Source organism: Festucalex cinctus, chromosome 13 (assembly GCF_051991245.1).
Source record: "Festucalex cinctus isolate MCC-2025b chromosome 13, RoL_Fcin_1.0, whole genome shotgun sequence".
Classification (NCBI taxonomy): domain Eukaryota; kingdom Metazoa; phylum Chordata; class Actinopteri; order Syngnathiformes; family Syngnathidae; genus Festucalex; species Festucalex cinctus.
This window is the reverse complement of record NC_135423.1, coordinates 14,594,947-14,616,350: the sequence shown is the minus strand read 5'-3', so window position 1 is coordinate 14,616,350 and position 21,404 is coordinate 14,594,947. Positions and strand designations below refer to the sequence as shown.

At 38.4% G+C, this 21,404-nt stretch overlaps 2 protein-coding genes across 10 annotated transcripts in view; one reads left to right on the top strand and one right to left on the bottom strand.

Moving 5' to 3' along the window:
- LOC144033067 (C5a anaphylatoxin chemotactic receptor 1-like) overlaps positions 1–21,404 on the top strand; it is a 463,289-nt gene that overhangs the window by 85,291 nt on the left and 356,594 nt on the right. The gene's annotated exons all lie outside the window — the stretch shown is intronic.
- The window catches only part of gramd1bb (GRAM domain containing 1Bb), an 89,123-nt gene that overhangs the window by 49,473 nt on the left and 18,246 nt on the right, over positions 1–21,404 (bottom strand). For all 9 annotated transcript variants that reach the window (XM_077540762.1, XM_077540766.1, XM_077540764.1 and 6 more), the window contains exons 2-4: positions 17,914–18,986; positions 13,385–13,471; positions 10,000–10,026 (exon numbers count right to left, since the gene is read on the bottom strand). In XM_077540762.1, the coding sequence (XP_077396888.1) occupies positions 10,000–10,026; positions 13,385–13,471; positions 17,914–18,323 (524 nt within the window). In that variant the 5' untranslated portion in view covers positions 18,324–18,986. The remainder of the gene's footprint in view (positions 1–9,999; positions 10,027–13,384; positions 13,472–17,913; positions 18,987–21,404) is intronic.

Here is a 21,404-nt window from a genome sequence, read left to right as displayed (position 1 = left end):
GCACGACTAAAGCTTGGTTTATGCTTGACATGTCCGCACGGTTCCACGCCGCAAAATTATATCATTTCAGCAACCATGTCATTGTAATTATAAGTTATGCCAATTATATACACAACAAAATTTTGTTGGAGCCTATCAATGGATTGATCCATTTTCTATACCGCCTGTCTTTAGTTGAATTGTACGTAAATCTCATCCTGCACAACCTGCACTCGTCACCAGCTAATCATAAGGCATAATATTAATTTTGGAATACTAATGGAAAACAACAACAACAACAACAACAAAGCATCTATTTACCAATTATTATTTCCAAGTAGTCAAATACTTTAAGAGAATTTACAAGGCAAATAGCCATCCCTAATCCGATTGTACCATCCTATTATGATCCAGATAATTGAGTCAAACTAAGAGGAAGGAGAGACAGCGAGAGACTCTCCAGCCCACATCAGATCAGAACCGACACGGGGCCACCGTCACATTCTATTGTTAGTCAACGGAGAACCATCAGAGAGAAGAAAGTGAGGAAAAAGGAGGACAAGATGGCAGTGTGACGCAGCGAGAGCTTTCCGCAAGAGCACAGTAAGTCGTCTCACACAGAGTCCATCTGGTGTCCACCTCGTCGTGGTGCGCCAGCCAAGCGAAAGGGAACATACATCCGCCAAAAGGTGCACTTGGTGACAGACCTAATTCACGAAGAGAGTGCACATTTAAATGCCATCTTCTTTCTAAGACAAATAAGCAGATCCTCTGCTCATTTACTGAACTTGCAAAAAGCCATATTGGTTATCTTTTGTCACGTATGTTTCACGTGATGCCAGCTATGTGTCCATCATATTGGAGAGAATCGCAGAGTGGTGCTGAATGGACAGCTCCTCCATAGAAAAGTCAAGTAGTAAAGTCACTGTATTTCCTCCTTATGATGCCCCCTGCTGGCTAATTTAAAATGAGCTTTTGTTGAAACCCATTCGTATGCTGCTTCTCCTCACAGGTGAGCTGGAGCCTATACTAGCTAACTTGGGCAATAAGTGGTGTCCACCCTCAACTGGCCATCACACTTGAAGATGAACAACCATTCAACACTAATTTAGAATCTTCAATGAATGAGCAAAAGGCTGGATTGGTTACCAGACTAGTCACAGGGCACAAATGTAAGAATTGAACTCTGAAATGTTGCCTTCCCTTGTCTTCAATTGTCACAACTTTGCATGGAATACAATACATATGTGATTATTCTGCATTATTCTTAGTATTCCTAATTTCCTTTCAACCCCATCAAGCCTACATTGTCCATTTTCTATTTGAAACCTAACAATTAATTTTCCGTTATCCTGAATTAATCCCTACACGATGACATGCAGGATTGGATCTAATGTGAGTTGAATTCCACAGCCACCATTTACTCAAATCATGTGACTGTTCAGGACACATAGGCAGACACTGCACATTTACAGTGTGTATGCACACGCGTATATATTTACAAAACACAAGCCTTGTGGAAATGAAATGGAAGAAGAAACCGATGACAATTCAAGACAAAATGGACAACATCTGAAGATTCTTTACAGATGCAAAACAGAAGATGACGGATGATGGTGTTGATGATGCACGACAAAGTCAGAAACTAAAATAACATCACACCATGATCAGGTCCAGCTCCATGTAGAAATTCTAAAGTCAGATGCAGATGGCCTGCTGTGTGAGCGCCACGTGTTGCATGAATAAAAGAACAAAGCACTAACATTAAAGCTCTCATTTTAAAAGGGGCCTTCCATTCTCTGGTTCAGCAGCAGCGGCAAACAGGATGAAAATAGACTCTCAACAAACCCCCATTGCACACTCATCGTAATTATAACACAAAGAGGAACGGGGGAGGAGAAGGGAGGAGGTGAACATTGGGATTATCAGGATTATTTCAGACAACATAATGGAGATGTTGACGGAATGGTCCAAAAATGGAGATTAAATACCTGTTGAGTGGAAAGTGACAATGCATCTCTTTGTCAAGTAGATTTGTCTCCGCTATTAAATAACTAAAAATTAACCACCATAATATTCATTTTATTTATTATTATTATTATTATTATTATTATTATTATTATTATTATTACATACAGTGCTAAATAAAAGCAGATTAAATAGACCACCAAACAGTGTAAAGTTTTTACCCGGAGAAGACCCACGCGGGCACGGGGAGAACATGCAAACTCCACCCAGGAAGGCCGGAGCCTGGACTCAAACCGGAGTCCTCAGAACTGGGTGGCGGACGTGCTAACCACTCGGCCAACACAGAGCATATGAATTTTAATTAATATAGGCATAAGTATGCCGAATATAAAAACGGCAATTTCAAATACACTGAACAACATGACAGTATTCCCCAATCATCAAAACTGATTTTTTAAAATTATTTTGTTCTGTGATGTGTTTGCTAACATTCAAAGAACTTCAGACTCTATTGTTATTACTATAATTATTTATCTATTTTATGTCTTCAGCCGTGCATTATGTGAGCAGTTTGCATGATAATTCCGATTTTATTGTCTTTGTTTACCTGCCAAGTACATCAGATAGAAATGCTAATTCTGGTCTAAAATCTCTTTTTTTCCATACATATTTTGGGGTGGCTAAAAGGTGGTTCTTGATACCAATACATTTAACTATACTGCAACTAAAAGCCATTTTTTTTAACACATTAAAAAAAGCTGAACATAAATATACGCAAAAATACACTTGAACAAATGAAAGTGAAGAGCTCGTTTTCAATGTATAAGATTGTATAGGTGTGTTTACTGGCTGCCTATATACGCCCAGCCACACCATGGCCACTGTTTACAATTTTTACCTGTGGCTCAAGCTATTATGCAGCACATCAGTGAGTCATCACATCATGACCTTGAGCTCCTCCAATTCGCCACGAGTCACGACACTGTTCAGAAAAGCCACACAAAAGGTATCAGCCTGTTGATCACCTGAGATCCAAAACCTTCATCATATAGTTTTAATCCGATTGCTTCCATTATTGGACAAGACAATATTTATTTTTACTTCCCACACCATGCAGCATGTTATACGATACATATTTAATTTCATGTTTTTCATATAATCGTATTACATATATAATAGTGGTATGGAAGTAGAACGATCAATCATATTCCAAAAGCTAATGGGAAGCAGGCCTGGATGGAAAAATATTGACTAACTCCATTGTGACATTCTCTCCAACTAGACAATCAGGACCCGTCTGCAACATATAACGTATCCTTTCACACACTGATCCAGTCTGCAGCTTCAGGGCAACATTTGGACCTTTGTCTTTCTTTTCAACTCTCTATTTGGACCTAAAAATATAGCCAAGGACTTAATACTAACTCACGATGAAGCGAAAACACCGACTTCAAAATGTGACTTTATCTGGTTGCTATGCCATTATCACCCACAAGGCACTGACAAGGACACCACTTGAGCTATTTTGAACCTCGTGAATGCTCCACGTCACTTGTGAAGACAAAACAACAAGGCTTCACCACTTTCAAGCGTTTCAGCACTGATTGAATCTTTATATATCTATATCTATATCTATATCTATATCTATATCTCTCTCTCTCTCTCTCTCTCTCTCTCTCTCTCTCTCTCTCTATATATATATATATATATATATATATATATATATATATATATATATATATATATATATATATATATATATATATATATGAACGGGATTACATAAACCTAAAACGGCCATTAGGTTGGCACAGAATGTACATGTGTATGATTTGTATGGACTGTTCAAAAGTACTGGTGCTTGCTCTGCAAAAACAAGACTATACAGTATACAGGACTTTATTGGACCATCAAATTTTCCAGTTTTTGACATCTGACATAATTTATCACTGTAAATAAAAAAATGAGCTAGGTATGTAAACATGCAATGAAAATACGTTGAAGCACTGGTTCTCAAACTCTTTACCACAAATACAGTACAACGTGAAACAAATACTGTACTTAGCTCTCGAAGTACCTCTATCATGACCAAAATCCAGTGCTGGACTATCTTATAGGGCTAATTTAATTAGCCAATTAGATGCTACGTTAAACTGGATAGCTCCCTCAAATGGTGGGCCAGAGTACTATATAGTCCAATGTGTCAAAACCATTTTTCAACAATCAAACTGTGCATATACAAGACTTCTACATGTTTCAAGTACAATATATTTGTTTCATGGCATCGCTGCTCAATATGTGGAGTATCATTATATCCTACCTTTGAGGTTTCCATATCAGTTTCTTCCACTTCTTTTGCTTGGCCTATCAGTGAGGGTACAGAAAAGTAAGTGAGAGGCCTTGGTATATTATCATATTTGTGTAAACATAATGAAAATCTAGTGTTGATGTGTATACTGTATCATATTAGAACAGTTAAACAAAGAGATTGAAAATGAAAATACTGCTAAATCATATAGTAACAATCTTGTTCGAATCACACCACATATTCAGTGATGTTGCCAGAGGAACAAGACGCACATTCTCCGTCATCTCTGAGTAAGACTTCTCACACAATGACATGCATTTGTGTGTATAATCGCATGTAGAGTACAAAGTAGCACAGCTCCTTTCACTCCAGTGTCAGTGACTCAATAATAGGCGCCCACATGCATCATGAATCACTGTGATCACAGGCCCACAACTGCTCCTTCACCTATTCCTTCCATGTAGTTATTTTGCAGTGACACTTGACCCTGACATTTGCGGCAGTCATTGATGTGTCAACATCTTATCAGTGGATTTTATGTGGTGTGTGATTACTTCATCAAGGGTATTTTTCATTGACGTGAAAGCTATTGATAAAGACATTGTAGCATCTGCACGGTATATTCATAATATCAGTATTGAAAGATGACACTAACATGCACCTTTTGTTAACGCACATGCTGTGGAAGAAATGTCCACTTTGATGCTCATCATTACAAGATACAAAAAACGCTGAAGAAAACGTGATTCGTGGTTAAGTCTATTTAAGTTTCATCCCTGTGTATGCAAAATTAAAATGCATTAGCATGTGGCCTGATAGTGTAGAAGACATTAGCATAATCAGCATTTACTGCTACATTTACAAACAATGTGAAGTATACAGTGAGTCATCAGTGACTTTGAGATGAGTCAGCATTGGCACAGGTCATTATGGTCCACTAATACATAATGCACATATGAAACACCATTGCTATCATGAAGACGACAGCGCTAACTGACACTGCGTTACAAATAAAAATCAATGCAGCCTATATTTAAGCTGAATACAGTTACATAGAATAGGCAATGGTTAGATTACAATGAGCGCACATCAAGTCAGGTTGATTTCCATCTGTGAAGTTCTAGCACCCTCTGGTGGCTATTTATTTTTTATTTTTTTTGTAATGCAGTGTAATTTTCACAAGGCATGTTTTGGCCCTTATATGTTTAAAATCCATGCAAATGGTCAGATGAATGGGCCCATAATATGCTTGTGAACAGAGCCAAATGTGGAGGAACTCAATGTGGGCTTGCATTAGCAAGTAAGTGCCTCAATATTAAGTGTTATTAGAGATTGTAGGTTGTTTATATGCATTGCTGTAATGTACAAAAACACATAATTGTGTTTTTTTGTTTTCTTTTAATAGTATGAGCGCTATTTTATTTTTATTTTTTTACAATATTGTAAAACATATTGTGATAATTATCGTATAGTGATCTTCATATTGCGATAATATCGTATTGTGATATTTGGATATTGCTACATCCGTAACCAGAGGTAATTTACATGAAACCTAGCAGAAAAAAAAATCATAGTTCATCTACATAGACAGTAAATCTTAGCAAATGCACTTCAGGGTATCTGGTGGAGTAGATAGAGCACAGCAGCCAAATGCCAACAGGAAATGACAGATAGCTATTAGATAATAGGAACACTTTCATTTTCTCCTAAGGAAACGGGAACTTCTTTTTTTTTTTTTTTTTAAGAATATCTCAAGGGTAATCAGGTTGATCTAATTTTGTCAGTGGAGCCAAAATGACCATTTAATTCAGAAAAATGTTACATGCTGGTCAACATCCATGAAATTTAACATCAGGCATCTTAGAAAATATTACTCTTGACAGCAATACAAACACTCCAGAGGGTTACTGATGCACCAAGGGAACAGAAATCCAGACCGACCTTCTGTCTGTGCATGGTGAACAGGTGGACACCATCCTGGCCTCTCTTCTCGCTCTCATGGCCTCTCTTCAATCACTTCAATTCTGCTCTTACGATTGCAAAAGTGATTCGCCTGTTTCTTCAAACCTGACTGCTCGGAAGCCAGAGAATGTCCAGACAGCAAGGATGTTTGCGTCTCAGCAAAAACACAAAAAAGCTTTTGTCGTTTTGCCATTAATATCGTCAAAAAGAAACATCGGGCATAAGAGAAAACGATATAGGCAGTTTTTTTTTCCTCCGGCAGTGCACAGCCTCATTTCCAAACTCATCAGTTCAAATGTGAGTCGCTGAGGCATGGATGAGCAGTAACACGAGGGAGGATGGCTCAAGGATGCGAGTGCCCTGATTGGCTGGCTGGCTATGGTGTGTGTGTGGGAAGGCCCCTTTGGTAGGCTCACAGAGAATGGCTGTGCTGGATAGGGGTGGTCCTTCACCTCCTTTCATCATCTCCTGCCTCCATCCCCCCAATTTCTCTTCCTCACTTTCTCGCCCCTTCTCATCAATGGGCAGCAAAGCGGATGAAACTAGGCTGCGACCGCATCACCAAATTAATCATTTTCAGGCATAACTACCTTGGTTAAGCCCGTGACCTAATTTTACCAAGATGGGTTCTTACATCACGGTCATAACATCGTGCTGAGCTTGTGTGCAGCTGCAGCTGGACCCGCTGAGCGAGTGCACGGAGCTCACTGTGGAGGACAAACATTTCCAACAAAACACAGCAGATGTTTCTGAGCATCAACAACTGCTTTTAACAGACACTTTATTAAGTACACCTGCGCAACTGAATGACATCTAACAGCTCAAGGAATTAGGGATGCATGATAACTGAAAAAAAAAAAAAAAGACTGTATTCATTGGTCCAATATCAACAAAATTGTACTGATAATAAAAGACGTCTCAAATATAGCAACATTGATCTGCTCACTGTTACTTACAGCTTGTAATGGTGAGCTCGCTGAGCTAATCTTTTGTTTGTTTCCATCTGGTACTGTGCTAAAAAAAATATCAATGATCCATCAATTGACTTTGGCTCAACTTTCAGTGCACAATCAAGTCTCAAAATAAGCAGTTTCACATCGCAATTTGCGAGTCAAAATCCACATTTTGTCATTAAAAAATACATTGAATAGTAATAGTTAGATTTTTCCTGTAAGTCCCCCAAAAGCTTCACTAGGCTAGACACGTGTTAAAGCTGCTGAACGCAGGAAACTGAACTTCGAATTACTACTGCCGCCTGTGGCAGAAAAATGAAATACACCATTCGCACATGTCACACCCACAGATAGAGGGCGGGAAATTCAAACCCGAACCTGCATCGGCTCGCGTCCCCGCCCGGGGGAGAGTGTTTGTGTTGGTGTGTGAAAAAATATAAATATTTTTTGGTGTGTGAAAAAATATAAATAAATAAAAAAATAAAAAAATAAATAAATAAATAAATAAATAAATAAATAACTTTGAACTTGAATCCAATCTGAAAACTATTGGCCAGAGGCTGGCAGGAGCACCCAATGTGAATAGCTAAAGTGTTAATCTACTAATTAGAAAGTTTTTCAGTTGTAAATGGTCAAATAATAAGGTCATTGTAAAGATGTTTTCGGGGCAAATTGTTACATAGAGCAACTTTAAGTTAATGTGCTGCAAAGCTCTTACGTCACCTACACGTGGGCGCCAAGATACGCCGTACTAGCTCGCTAGCAATGAGTGTCAGCTGGCTATTGGTGTGTGTAAACATGCAGCAGAGTCGCTCCTAAGTTAGTAATGATCATATCCATTGTGGTGAATAAGATACACTTAAAAGTATCATTCACATGAAGGAATTACGAGGAAAGACGTAGAAGCCAGGCTAATTGCAAAGCTAACCCAAGGCAGATGTGATCGGGAAGCACTGTTTAAATTAGTACATCAATTCCTCTCGTGTGATAAAGTATTGCTGAATTGTTGTTTCGTTTATTTTTATTTATTTATTTATGTATTTATGTATTTATGTATTTATGTATTTATGTATGTATTTATTTATTTATTTTTTACTAAACAATATCATATAAACTAGAGTAACTGCTTCATAAACAGTAAAAGGGGAACAAATTGGTTAGTAATAAATGTTAATGTAAAATAACATTTTATCCATTTACACAATTAGTCAATGTAAAAATGTATAGAATAATCGATTCTAAAAATATTCAATAGTGACACCCCTATTGACTTTTTTTTTTCTTTTTGCTTACTGCCTGATCAGCCGTGACCCTGATGTGCATTTGTTTTTGTTGAAGCTCTAGACTCGAAAGATCAGATTATGCTGACCCCAGTCAATGGAAGCAAACATCTCTCAAACCTCAGACAAAGATCGATTATACAGCAATCGAGACAGCGGAAGAGCTTCGAGGACATTTCATGAAAGACTGAAAGAAGAGAGACAAATCTTTTGACCAAAACCAACAAATATAACGGCATCACAATGACCCCTGATAGTTAGAATGAAAATACTTACTGTAACTCACTGTCCATTAGATGCATATATTGTATACACCTGACTGAATGTGGACGTTTCCAGGTACTCTATCAGCCACTTCAACATGCATTATTTAGACTTTGTGTTGCTGTAATCAAGTAATCAATCTTTGTGTGGACCACTTAGACCTCAAGTATCTGCATTGTGGTCATAAAGAATGCAGACAACAAATGAGAGGGAATACATATATTGTAGATGAGCTCATTTTGTTTACCACGGGGAAGGGAATATTTCAAAATACAATATTCTAGAATTATGGTTATTAAAAAGGACTGTGTGTGTCCCTGTAATCACAAAAGAAGAGATTTAACTGTGACTATTGTTAGGTTAATACATAAAAATATAATTAGCACTTTTACTAGCATGTTTCTGATAATTATTGTGCCCTCCTACCAGGGCAAACTGCATAATTTCAGTGAGGTTATACGCAAGTTCTTGTTCCGTATGCAGAGGAAAAAAAATCTTTGTTTTACATACACAGCGGAGCTACAGAGATGCTGATGTGGCATTTCTTTGCTGAATGTATTGATATATCAATGCAAACTGATTTCAAGTATTTCAGTGCTTGTTTTATGCAGGATCCATACAACAACAGCTGTTATCATTCTCTGTTCAGACAAACCTGAACAATGCTGCTTTCATTCATATTCACCAGCCAAGACCCAAGGTACAGTACTATACTGTAATTCAAAATGTCAACTCTTCCCGACTAATCATCAAACATATTGAGTCACACAAATACATGCTATAGTAGCAACGCTTGACCAGCAGAGAGCAGCAAAACATTACAATGCATTGACTAAAGCTTAATTTTACACCAGTCAGGTTAACCACAAGATTCTTATCTGATCATCACAATCATCATAACATCTTGACCTACCTTTTCAGCTTTAACCCCATCACGAGGATACTGGATATATCATCGGGTGACCTCACATGGGTTTGCTGCCTAACACACTAGCATCTTCACAGCACTGTATCCACAGCTCACAAACCCCCCTTGTTTGTGTTGTTCCAGCAATCAAATCCAACAATGGCATTCCATGGCTTGCAACTGCATTGAGTCCACAGGCAAAGCACTTTTAGACAGATTGCTTGTCACACACAAAGCCGTCAATGTGTGTCACACGCGGGATGGGAGGGCCGGTTCGGGCCGAATGAGGTGACAACAGCAAAGGCAACCCCGCTGTGCCCTGCAGCAGTTTAAGGCCAACAACGTGATATGTTTTTGTGGGTCACAATGCACACTCACCTGATTTTGTCCGCTGCACTGTCAGACCTGCAGATAGACAAACAGGAGAAACACAATTTTATTGGGGTTCAGAACGTTGTATGAGATTCTCCTATTTCTTCGTCTCAAACCATCTCATGGAAAGTGTATGCTGTTTTTTTTTTTTCTTAAGAAAACTAATACTAAAACTAACAAAAACTAAACCAAAACTACTTTTTTTTTTTCAAAGCCACCCAGAAAACTAATTAAAACTAACAAAAACAAAAACAAACAAAAAACAAAACTCAAAATAAAATAAAAATTTACTTGAAATCTCAAAAAATATTAATCTAACTGGCTGTCACAGGTACTTTTCTTTTTTTTTCTTTTTTTTAAGGGGACTTAAAAATTTAACTAGAATTGAGTAGAATTGAGTAAACTAGCCGCCTCTTTAAAGTTAACTTGACACCCATTTGACTCATTTTTTTATTTGTATTTATTTTTTTATCAAAATCAGAATCAAATCCAAATCATTTTTTTTTTTACACTTTCTCGGTGAGCAGAAAGTGAAAGTGCGAGAAAGGGAGCAAAAGAAAATAGGCACTGTGCAAACATGGGGCCTTTTTGCTCTGTTGATTAATGTGTACTGTATAGTCTTATTAAAAAAAAAAAAAAAGTGTTCCAGTGGGTACTGGTTAGCTCCAAGGACAACATGAGTGGCCCACAAATCTGTTCTAAAAATAGATAACCAATGATGGAACACTTACTTACTAAGAAGAATTAACATGTAAATATGTATGTATGTATGAATGAATGTATTTATTTATTTATTTATTTTAATTAATTAATTTTTTTATTTAATTCTTTTTATTTTATTTATGTATTTATCCTTAACATGGCACATATTTTTCTGTACCAGTCTAAATTTTATTTGTTCAATAGGAAAAACAAACAAACAAACAAAAAAAAACGCTTTATTTACCCACTGTCAGAATCTAATATCAGCCCATGCTTAATTATGTAACATCATGAGCATTTTAACATGTATGTTTTATGTAAAGTGGTTTCGCACATTACACTGCAATATTGATTTTGAACTGTAAGTTATATTCAGTACTGTATATCGAAGTTTCAACTCTTAAGTTCATTCGGACTACCGTCTTGCACTCTAGTTATATAAACATCTTTCTATATAATGACACAGTGACGTCTCACTGAACCTCACAAGCTGCGTCATCTTTCCCATGAGTCATATTACATGTCTTTTGCAAAGTCACATTATATAAGCTGATACATGCAGTAAGAAAGGCGGAAGTCCACAAGCACATTCCATCCTGACAATGACAGCAAACCGGTCAGCATCGCTGAGACAGCCGGCAGCAGCAGTACTAATTAGCTGGCAGCCTGCTGCTACTACACCAGAACATACATCTGCACATAAAGCATTCAGCAAACTGACTGCAGCTACATGAAAGAGCAATGCAGTAAAAAGTCACGAGAGTGCAGCGAGGCTGACAGAAATGGTGGTGGCAGAGTCCGGGAACAGGCATTGGTGCAAAAGCAGACATGCAGCTGTTTTACCTGCAGAGGAGACATGACATTCCGTGCCCTCTAAAGCCGGCCACAGAACGCCACTCGCCCTGCAAGCAGCTGCAAAAGCCCCTCGCTAGAAGAGAGGAGAGCAGCCAGGCATCCCATGGGTACTGCTCCGAGTTCATGCAAGTAGAGACGGTGCTCGAGCAGTGCGTGGGAGGGGAGACGCCGAGAAACAAGCATGTGGAGAGGAGCACGGAAAGAATAAGCGGAGGTGTGGTGAGCGGTGCACGAAGCCGAAGACTGTCTACACTGTCTGGTGATACACAGACATTTTTTTATTTTTTTATTTTTTCAAAAATAACTTCATACTTTGCAACACTATTTCTGGCATGACGTGTTATCTACCCACCAAAACTTTTCTGTATGGTTCCCCCAGGCTAGTGGCAGATTTTTGTATCATGAAAAAAAATTGACTAATCATCAGTTTCCCACCATTAACATTCACTGCCTTTGACAAGTATACTTGTCAATTGTATTTTTTAGAGCGGTGCTAAATGGGGGCGAATCTGAGCATGCTCCACTGTAAATATCAAACTTGGAAACAACTTTACTGATGCCCAACCACCGGTAGATGACATCATTGCCCTATTTTATAGGAAATAAACACAGTTTCAGAGTCCATGGGAGAAATGGCTGTATTTTGGCAAACCTACATTTTTCTGCTGTCAATTATAAAAGAACGGGACGGGACAAAAAGTAGGGAGTCTATTCTGTTATTTGGTAGATTCGGTTTATATATCATTATTGAATGTAATATCACGTGAGTATTGGAAATGTAAAAATTTTCTATAATGACTGGCAGTGAATGAGTTCCTAAAACTTGCAAAAATTAGAGTGTTAACATTCAAGAGTTATTTTTTTGGGAGTCAGTGTTATTTCACAAAATTGATCACCTAGAGTTTGAATAACTCTACATAGCGTTAGATTAACTCCACCTTTGCACCTGCATTTTTCCAGTTTGGGAGAGACAAATTTGCTCTGTTTGAAAGAGGTCGGCCTACTCAACGAGTTGGGTTAAAGTTGATGGTCTTTAATACAAAGTTGGACTTGTTTGCAGTGAACTGAATGCTGACATTGCACTTTGTCAAATTACTGATGTACTTATGATCACATTGAAGTTATTTACAAAGACTAAGAACGTCGCTAACTTAGAATATCCCTGCAGTCAGGGCAAACCTTTAAGGAGTCAAACTAACACTGACTGACTGAGAAAACAGATGTGTCTGAGTAGAGTTACTTGTCTACTCCTCATTTAACTATGCTTAGGGACTTAAAAATTGATTATCTCCAGGTGTTAAACATTTAACTATTTTACAAGTGTTGATTTAACTCTGGAGAGTGTGGAGCTATATAAACCCAACCCTGTGGGTAGCGCTGGACTTTTTGCTTTGTGTACAGTTCCACTGAAAAATAAATGATTTTTTTTTTGAGAGGTGATCATAAAAGTGATATGTTGCACAAGTGTGCACACCTTGTTATAATTTGGGATATGGCTGTGTTCAGAATGAATCACATCAAGATCACACATGTTGCCATTTAAAGTTCAGATGTTCTAGGGGGCTTTTCTTGACATTCTTTTTACATCAATCAGAAGCCAGCTGAAAAAAACGTTGATTCAGAGAGAAACCATTTTTTTTTTGCCTGGGAAGAGGATGTGCCCTCTAGTGGACACTGTAGGAGAGAACGTCTAATAACGATAGTATTAGTTGTGTGTATTTTGTCATTACTCTCCTTGTGAAACTGTTCATGTGCCCCATAGGATAGAGCTAAAAAAAAAAATCAGAATACACTATCTAAACACATTGAAAAGAGTTTCAATCATCTTGCTCACCTCTCCTCTCTGAATGGAGTCAAGAAACGAGTGGTGTCATCTTCATGGCTACTTTGTTGGCTGCTTTGTTGGCTGCTCTGCTGGCTGCTGCAGTCACACAAGAGGGAAGTTCAGTTAGTTCTGTTATTTCTCTTCACTTAAAGCATACATGACATACTTGCACCTACAAACAAGAAACACAGGTGGGAAATGAAAAGAAATGTACAGCATAGCATCTAGGACACAGAAAATTATATTAACTACACCTTGTCCCAGTTATGAATATAGGATTATTTAGCATTGCAGCATCTTTGGTCCGGTGGGGCAAAAGTGTAGCATTATCCATCACGCTGCCCTAAATATGTTGCTGTTACAGCTGAATCGGCTGAACACTACGGCACAAATGTCTTACGCTGACTAACATGCAGTAGATGCATCTAATGCACTGTAATAGGACAATTCTGCAAAAAAGGACACATGTTACAAAATTACTAAAAACAAACAAACATGTTTTTCTAACAAAATTAATAAAACATGGTAATAATAAAAATGGAGGAATGTTCAAATTATCCCCCCCTCGCAAAAACATAGTAGATTGTAATTTAACAGAATTGCTCAATTGAACTTGCTGAATTCTGTGGTGCTTTACATGCACATATCCTGTATTGACACAAGAGGGGGCTACATGACATCTCTGACTATGACTACACTGTACTTGTGCTACCAAAAAAATATATATAAAATGAATAAATAAATAAATAAATAAATAAGCTAAAAAAAATAAGAAGTAGGAAATGCTCCATATTAGTATTAGATTGTTTCAATATGTGGAAGTGCTTAATCATGCTCAATTAAAAGAAACACAAAGAAGTTTGATATTTATGACCCTTTCAACAAATCAGAATAGTATTATACCTTACTCTAATTCCATAAACCAAATATCCTACAATGACTGATGAATAATTCATGTTGATTCTGGTAACTTTAGCAATCACTATTCTAAAAGAAAAAGAAACATATTTCATAAAAGAATGAAATCTGCGGTTGCGTGGCAAGTTTAAAGCAGCCACAAACATTCCCACTGCCTTGGTTAAAGGCTAACAAAAAAATGCAGACAATTTAAAGATTTTATAGTTGAGTGATTGATTGGTATGTTAGACTGCAGCCACCCTGCTCAGGCTGGTACAGGCAACATACCAAAACTAAGATCAGTTGGAAAATTTCTCATACACGTGCAGTATTTTGTACCTCCAATTAATTGTATTTTCAACGAGTTTAGGTTATATATTTGACATTTATCTTAATAAAAACAGGATCCAAGTTAACGTGGCATAGGTTTACACTAAATTATTAATAGTGGTGTTGAATTAATGCAATAACACTTTGAACATGACAGCAAGGAGGTGTAACCTATATAACACTACACTGACATACATCACCAGCAGAGATCAAGTAAGAATTGTATAGATCGGTTGTAATTGATTGCTTCTTAATTAGTTCTCGTAAAATGGCAATTTCTAGTTTAATTAGTGTGCAGCTTAATCAACAAGAGTACACATCAACCTACAATATATGAAATGCAATTTTTTTTCTTCAATTTGAAACAACCACAAATTGATCCACTTAAGCATCACACGTGTTCGCTCACTGCCATGCATGCACCCATGCCCACCTGCCTCTCATTCATGCATTCATTCATTGTCTAATGTCAGCTGCTAACCTCATTAATACTGTATTATTTATTTTCAGACAATAATGCAGTTATACAAACTAAGCACCAGCTGGTCACCTGCTCTGGTTTCGCTTCCCATCTTCCAGGTTGTTGTCGCATTGACTGAAGCCTTCCAGCATTTTAGGGAACTGATGATGTCTGCCCAGTACCTTACGCTCTAATTTTTGGCCACAAGTTGTATCCTGGTGTTAAATCCTTGCCTGTTTAACTAAGTGAACCTTTACGGAATACAAAACTGGTACTCGTAAGTCACTGCTGAACCTGAGTCTGTGGCCGGGTCAGTGAAGTGAGTCTTTTTAAATGACATCAGCTATTGTGTGGTTAACGTGACCTTCCGGTTGATGGACTCGTAATGAATGTTTAATCAAAGTGCTCAATCATCTGCTTTTTTCTATGCAATCACTACTGCACACATGGCTCTATAATATATTTCAAATTCTTTACAAGATAAAACAAAGCACTATTCTTTTAAATGAAGCTTGATTATAAAAAAAAGAAAAGAAAAAAAGTTTGGAACATAAATGCAAAGACAACATAGCACACTGAAAAACAATATACCATTACAAAAGAGATTGCACGATTTAAAAGTACAGTTGGAAAGTAATATAATATGTCATACGATTACAATTCAGTTTTCCAATACTTACAGTTTGGTCAATTTCTGAATCCTCACTCCGTCTACAAGAGCAACCCTTGTAAAGCAAGAGAGCCAAGTATCCCATTAACTATATGTACTCGTAATGTTTGTATATTAACTGGGTAGCTTGAAGACCAGTCAGTTTAGGTGAAAATACATAATCATGCAAACCTAGTCCAAAGGTTTGGACACTGTTAGAAAACTGTATACGTATGACTTTGCACCCAAAAAATGTACTGGATATAATTCTAACCTCATATTTATCTTTTGTTTTTAGAATTATTGTCATTATTAATATTGGCATGCTAGGGTAAGGATAAGAAAGCAGACTGTGTTCTCTCTGATTTTACTTGTTCAAAAGCTCTCTAGGATTGAATTAGATGGTGGTGGACAACACGTCATTTGTAGTTGTAGTCACTGATCTGAGTTAATTGACTGATTATCACTGGTTTTGTTCATCACAAGTAGATAATTAGTATGGCTCAAAATGGGAAACTTTCTTGAACAGAGTCAACAAAAATGTTTACGTCATTCAAAGTAGGCATCCCATCAATGTTCCGTCAATCACCATTTGTCAAGCCGTCAACAAAATGGGCATCCGTCATTGACAGACTGATGGACCTTCCATCAGTATTGACGGAAAGCCGACCTCTGGATATGAGTGCAAAAAACAACCCACAGCTTAGCAAAGCGCACTGGGGAAAAAAATGTTCTGCCTGCAAAGCAGCACATAGTGTTCTCACAATTGTACATCGCAAAACCATTAATATGTAGATAATTTATGATACTCCTACACCACTGGATTTAGAAGAAATATGCTGTCTTGATGCCATAATGCTATCTTTATAAGTACTAAACCGAAAAATAGGAGACTTCAAGGTGAGGTGAAGCAGGTTTGTACTGATGGTCCAGTGGATATAATGACAGTTTCATCCTCAGAAATGACACTTCTGGAGAGATGGAGTCTTGGAGAAAGACAAGCTACTGATGGTGTGAGTAATGAACCAATTCCTGTAACTGGCCTCGGAGGATTAGCAGAGCTACCTGGTACACATTACATATATCTCCTCAAACAAGACTGGTGGAGAACTCTTGTCGGAACTGCACTGAACCTTGTTCTCGGGCTTGATTATCTCTGTTCAATGATGTAATCTATTTTATCTTAATTTGTGTGATCTCGAATGCTTGCACGAAGGTTCCTTTGGGATCCGAAGTGGAATGTCTCATCAATAGTTAAATATGGAGGAAAAACAGATACTGGGTTTGTTTACCATTTTCTGAAATGATATCATCATTTAAAATAAGACCACATGTTTACCTGCTCACTTCAGGCAAGACATTTAACAACAAGGTATCCAAGAGGAGGCCAAATATTAAGATTATCTTATGCAAGAAGTGTGCCACGTACTGCTTAAAAGGCAAACGTAAAATTTATAATGGCTGTGCTCTTGGATTTCAAAAATTTCAAAAAAGTCTGCAGTTATGCTCCAAAGAGATGTACAGAGCAGTATTGATCAGAAATAAAATATTTTCTGCACCCAAATATATCTGGCTAACCAAACAATCTTCAAAATCCTGAATTGTTTGTAACAAAAGTTCATTGTGCAGCACGGCATCATATTAGCAACTGTTCTAATATTCATTGCCTTGAACTGAACAAATTCATCTAAGTCGGAGTAGGCAACCCTGGTCGTTGGGAGCCACAGTCCAGAGCTGATCATTGGAATTACCTGTGTTGGAGGATGGAGACATCTAAAACTCTCGAGGACCAGGGTTGCCTACTCCTGCTCTAAATCATCGGTCTCTAAATCAGGTCCTCGAGGGCCTCAGTCCTGCGAGTTTTAAGGTTTCCCTCCCCCCAACACACCTCAACAAAATGATAAGGATTGTTATTAGTTTTCTGCGGAGCTTACTGATGAGCTGATCCTTTGAATCAGCTGCGTTGGAAGAGGGAAACCTCTAAAGCATGCAGGACTGCGGCCCTGGAGGACTGAAGTTTGAGACCTATGCTCTAAGAGTGATTGTTTGATAGAAAATAAAACCTCAAGGCTGATCTAAAGAAGTTAGTGGCATATGATACACATTAGTGAATTAGCATATGCTCTGAAGCAGCATGGATATGGTCGATGAGTGGAGCAGTAGTGAGAAAAGGAAAGCTATATCGGGAAAGCCCATACCAACCTGCTCTCACTGCCTTGCTCCTTCTTCTCTCTGACTTTCAGCCACTTCCTCAACAGGAACCGCTTCCGTCGTGGGGAGGCACTGGGCGTAGAGCAGCGAGACCAGGACGAGGGAGCATCTTCATCACTGGACGGCGTGATCTCAATGGATGGCAGTTGAAGGTATTCCTTGGAGCCGGAGCGCGACCGAGCCTTGAGGTGACCGCCGCTTAGCTGCCCCGTTTCCAATGCCCTCTCGCTCGGGACGTTTCTCATGCGGCGCATCTTGAAGCGTTTGCGGCGGAGCGTCGGGGTCGAGGAGCTGGATCGCATGGAGCAATCCGACACGGTGTTGGTACCTCCATCGGAATATACCGGGGCATCGTTTGGAACGCTCACTTGGAGGGAAGGTGGTCTAAGTGAGTCACTCATGGTAACTACAATATGTCAATCCAAGAATGACTCCACTGCCACTCAAAGGTTGAGAGACTCCTGAAGAACTGAAAGAGGCAGGCACAATGTATATCCTTGTCAATTTGGTATCCTCACACTTCCTCAGTTGTCCGAGTGCTCTGCGCAAGTCCTTGTCAAACGCCAGCCTGTAGACTGAGGGACTAGCTGAGGAGTCCTGATAACAGCTATCTGGGGTCTGATAGTCTGTTTAATGATATGCATCTATTTTGTGAGTGGCTGGCTTACAGGCTGAAGAGCAATCATATGGTGCAAAACTCAACTTCTCAGGCTTGGGAGAAGGCTGTATTAGATAACAAAGGGGACTTTTGTTCTGAGCAGCAGATGAAACATGTATAAGGCATGTCAGGGAGTGTAACCCAACTCCCCTGGTCCTTTCTGGGGACCTGCAGGCCAAGTTACACACACTGCCTTTTTGGTTAAGACCTCGCTGCCAAAGCTGTCACCTTTGCTTAGTCTGGTAATAGTAATGCAGAAGGCACCGTTAATACAATTCTTGCTGTAGTTTGAAGTCAGTGCGGTGGTTTGATGAGGTTATTGTGATGTTGATGCTGTTTGTTGCAGGGCTGGGCTTGAGGTCCAGTCTTGTGCTCCAGGGTGTCATTGTCTCCACGCAGTTACAGCCTAAGGGTTAGAGGGAGGTGATAGGACTGCAGGGTTCAGGCAAGCCTGAGTGTGATGATGGCCAAGTTAAGCAACTGATAACACAAACAGCATATAAGACAGCCACACACGCACACAGGTAGACACCATTAATTCAATCACAGAAAAGAAAGCAGCACTATTGTGAATGGATGTAAAAAACAAATAAAATTCTCACTCCCACATAGTCGTATCCTGCACCAACTGTCAAAAGCCACCACCATGCACCAGCCCAACTGTTTCAGCTCCCTAGCCACTGTCTTCCTTATAAATGTATTTAATCCGGAGCCTGGCAAAACCGTTGTTACAATGGCCCATCGTTGACGAGTGCATCCGCATTTTCGGTGAGTGCTTTATGACGTGAAGCCTTGTAAAAATACACAGACTAAAAAGTACTGACCCGGCTCGATTGACGTAAAGCCGCTTCAGTTGGTGTTCAGTTTGTGTTTGTATTTATTTTTTTTTTTTTTGTGGCTTCATGTCATAAAGTATTTGCCGAAAATGCGGAAGCAATCGCCAAACGATGGGATCCATCATGGACGGCTGATGTTACGATGTTTTGGCACAGCTGATTATAACTATAAAATATATGTGTAAAACTATAAACTCTTATTTCTAAAATAATTTTTTAAACTTAAGAATAGAAAAAAAAAACTTCCAATAATTCCCACATCACATGAAATATGTACTGGAGCATATACACATACAAATGATATGATGACTAAACAGAAATATTTATTTGTAAATGATTTCATTATTTAAATCACAAATTATTTAGGGAAGGGTGAGTACTGATACCAAATCCAGGCAGATAACCAGCCTTATTATAAGTTTTCGTGTTTTGCACGTCTTGTAGCCGTTTTATAATCAGGAACTACAAATTGGAAGAATAGAGAGAGAGAGGTTTTGTTTTTTTTGTTTTTTTATATTATGTATCAAAAGATGCTACTATAGTGGCATCTTTTGATACATATCGGTACTTGGTAATGATATTGATAACTACTCAAGAGTTGAATACTCGTACTGATGTCAGTCTGAAAAACATCCCCAATTTTTATTTTTTATTTTATATTTTTTAAAGATGAAAACCAGTCTTTGGGAATGACAATTTACAACTACTGTACTCAAAATGAGACTATATGACCAAACATCTACTTCACTAAGTAACTACTTCTTCCCATCCATCCATCCATCCATCCATCCATCCATCCATCCATCTATTTTCTGAACCGCTTGCTCCTCACAAGGGTCGCTGATTTTATTTTATTTATTTTGTTCAAATCATATGTTGAAGACTTGAATTTTTAAAGAGAACATCAAACTCTTGCTGACGATCAAATCTCATTGGATTTTTGGCCAGAAATTCAAAGCAGGAGCCATGACACAGGAAAGAAAAGGAAGTGACAGCAAACATGCAAACCATCTTTTATGCATGGTCGCGGGCAAAATGCCAGCACACACTCCCTGTGACCTGGAGGCTGGAGTGTGGAAGCAGGAAAACATCATGAATTAATCATGGTCAGACAACGTTTCTCATTACAGCCTCACACGTTCTGGCAGCTTTGGGTCACAGTCTGCCATTTCCAGGCTCAACTCAGGTGAGCTGTGAATGAATTTAGTGTAGTGTGCCCAAGCTACTTCAAAAAGTTTTGATAAGTTGATTATTTTGCACTTAGTTAGGAAGCAAGGTTCATTTAAAAAAAAAAAAAAAAAAAAAAAAAAAGAGTACACAGTTTTATAGCAAGAGACGGCGCACCTGTGCATATGAGCACTCATAATAATATTAAAAAGCAGACCGCACAGCAGGAGGAAGTCGAGCAGTCTAGCCATCTTGTGTCGGCGCAGCTTGAGAACTTTGTCATGCATGCATTAATGCCGTGAACAGATGGACCTACCACAGAGGAGCTTTGCTGTTACAGCTGCGACTGAGATGACAGTTACCTCTCCGTAGTGGATACACGGTGTAGGACAGAATAGACATTGATTTCCTTGAACACATCATTACTGACGATCAAAGTTGAACTTAATTGTTCAGCGCCTTTCTATTCTTAGCAGCGTGTTGTTTTCAGAGATTAGGGAGGAATGCAAACGCTGACAGAACCTATGAAAAACCATATGTTATTGGATTAGCCCAATTAACCATTTAAATTGACAGGAAATGTTCATATTTGAAAATGGACAAACATGGTGTATATACATACTATATGTCCAAAGATCATTTTGACTGATACTGAGTGATAATGTTCCACTCCATTCCTGTAGGTGGCAATCATGCATATAGCAGTGGGTACCAACGGCGTTCTAGAGATATATCGCTGTTTTTTTAGGGACAATAGTCAAGTAGACTGATAACCAGTATTTGGGGCCAATATTTATTTGCAGTTAAAAAAATAAATTAAA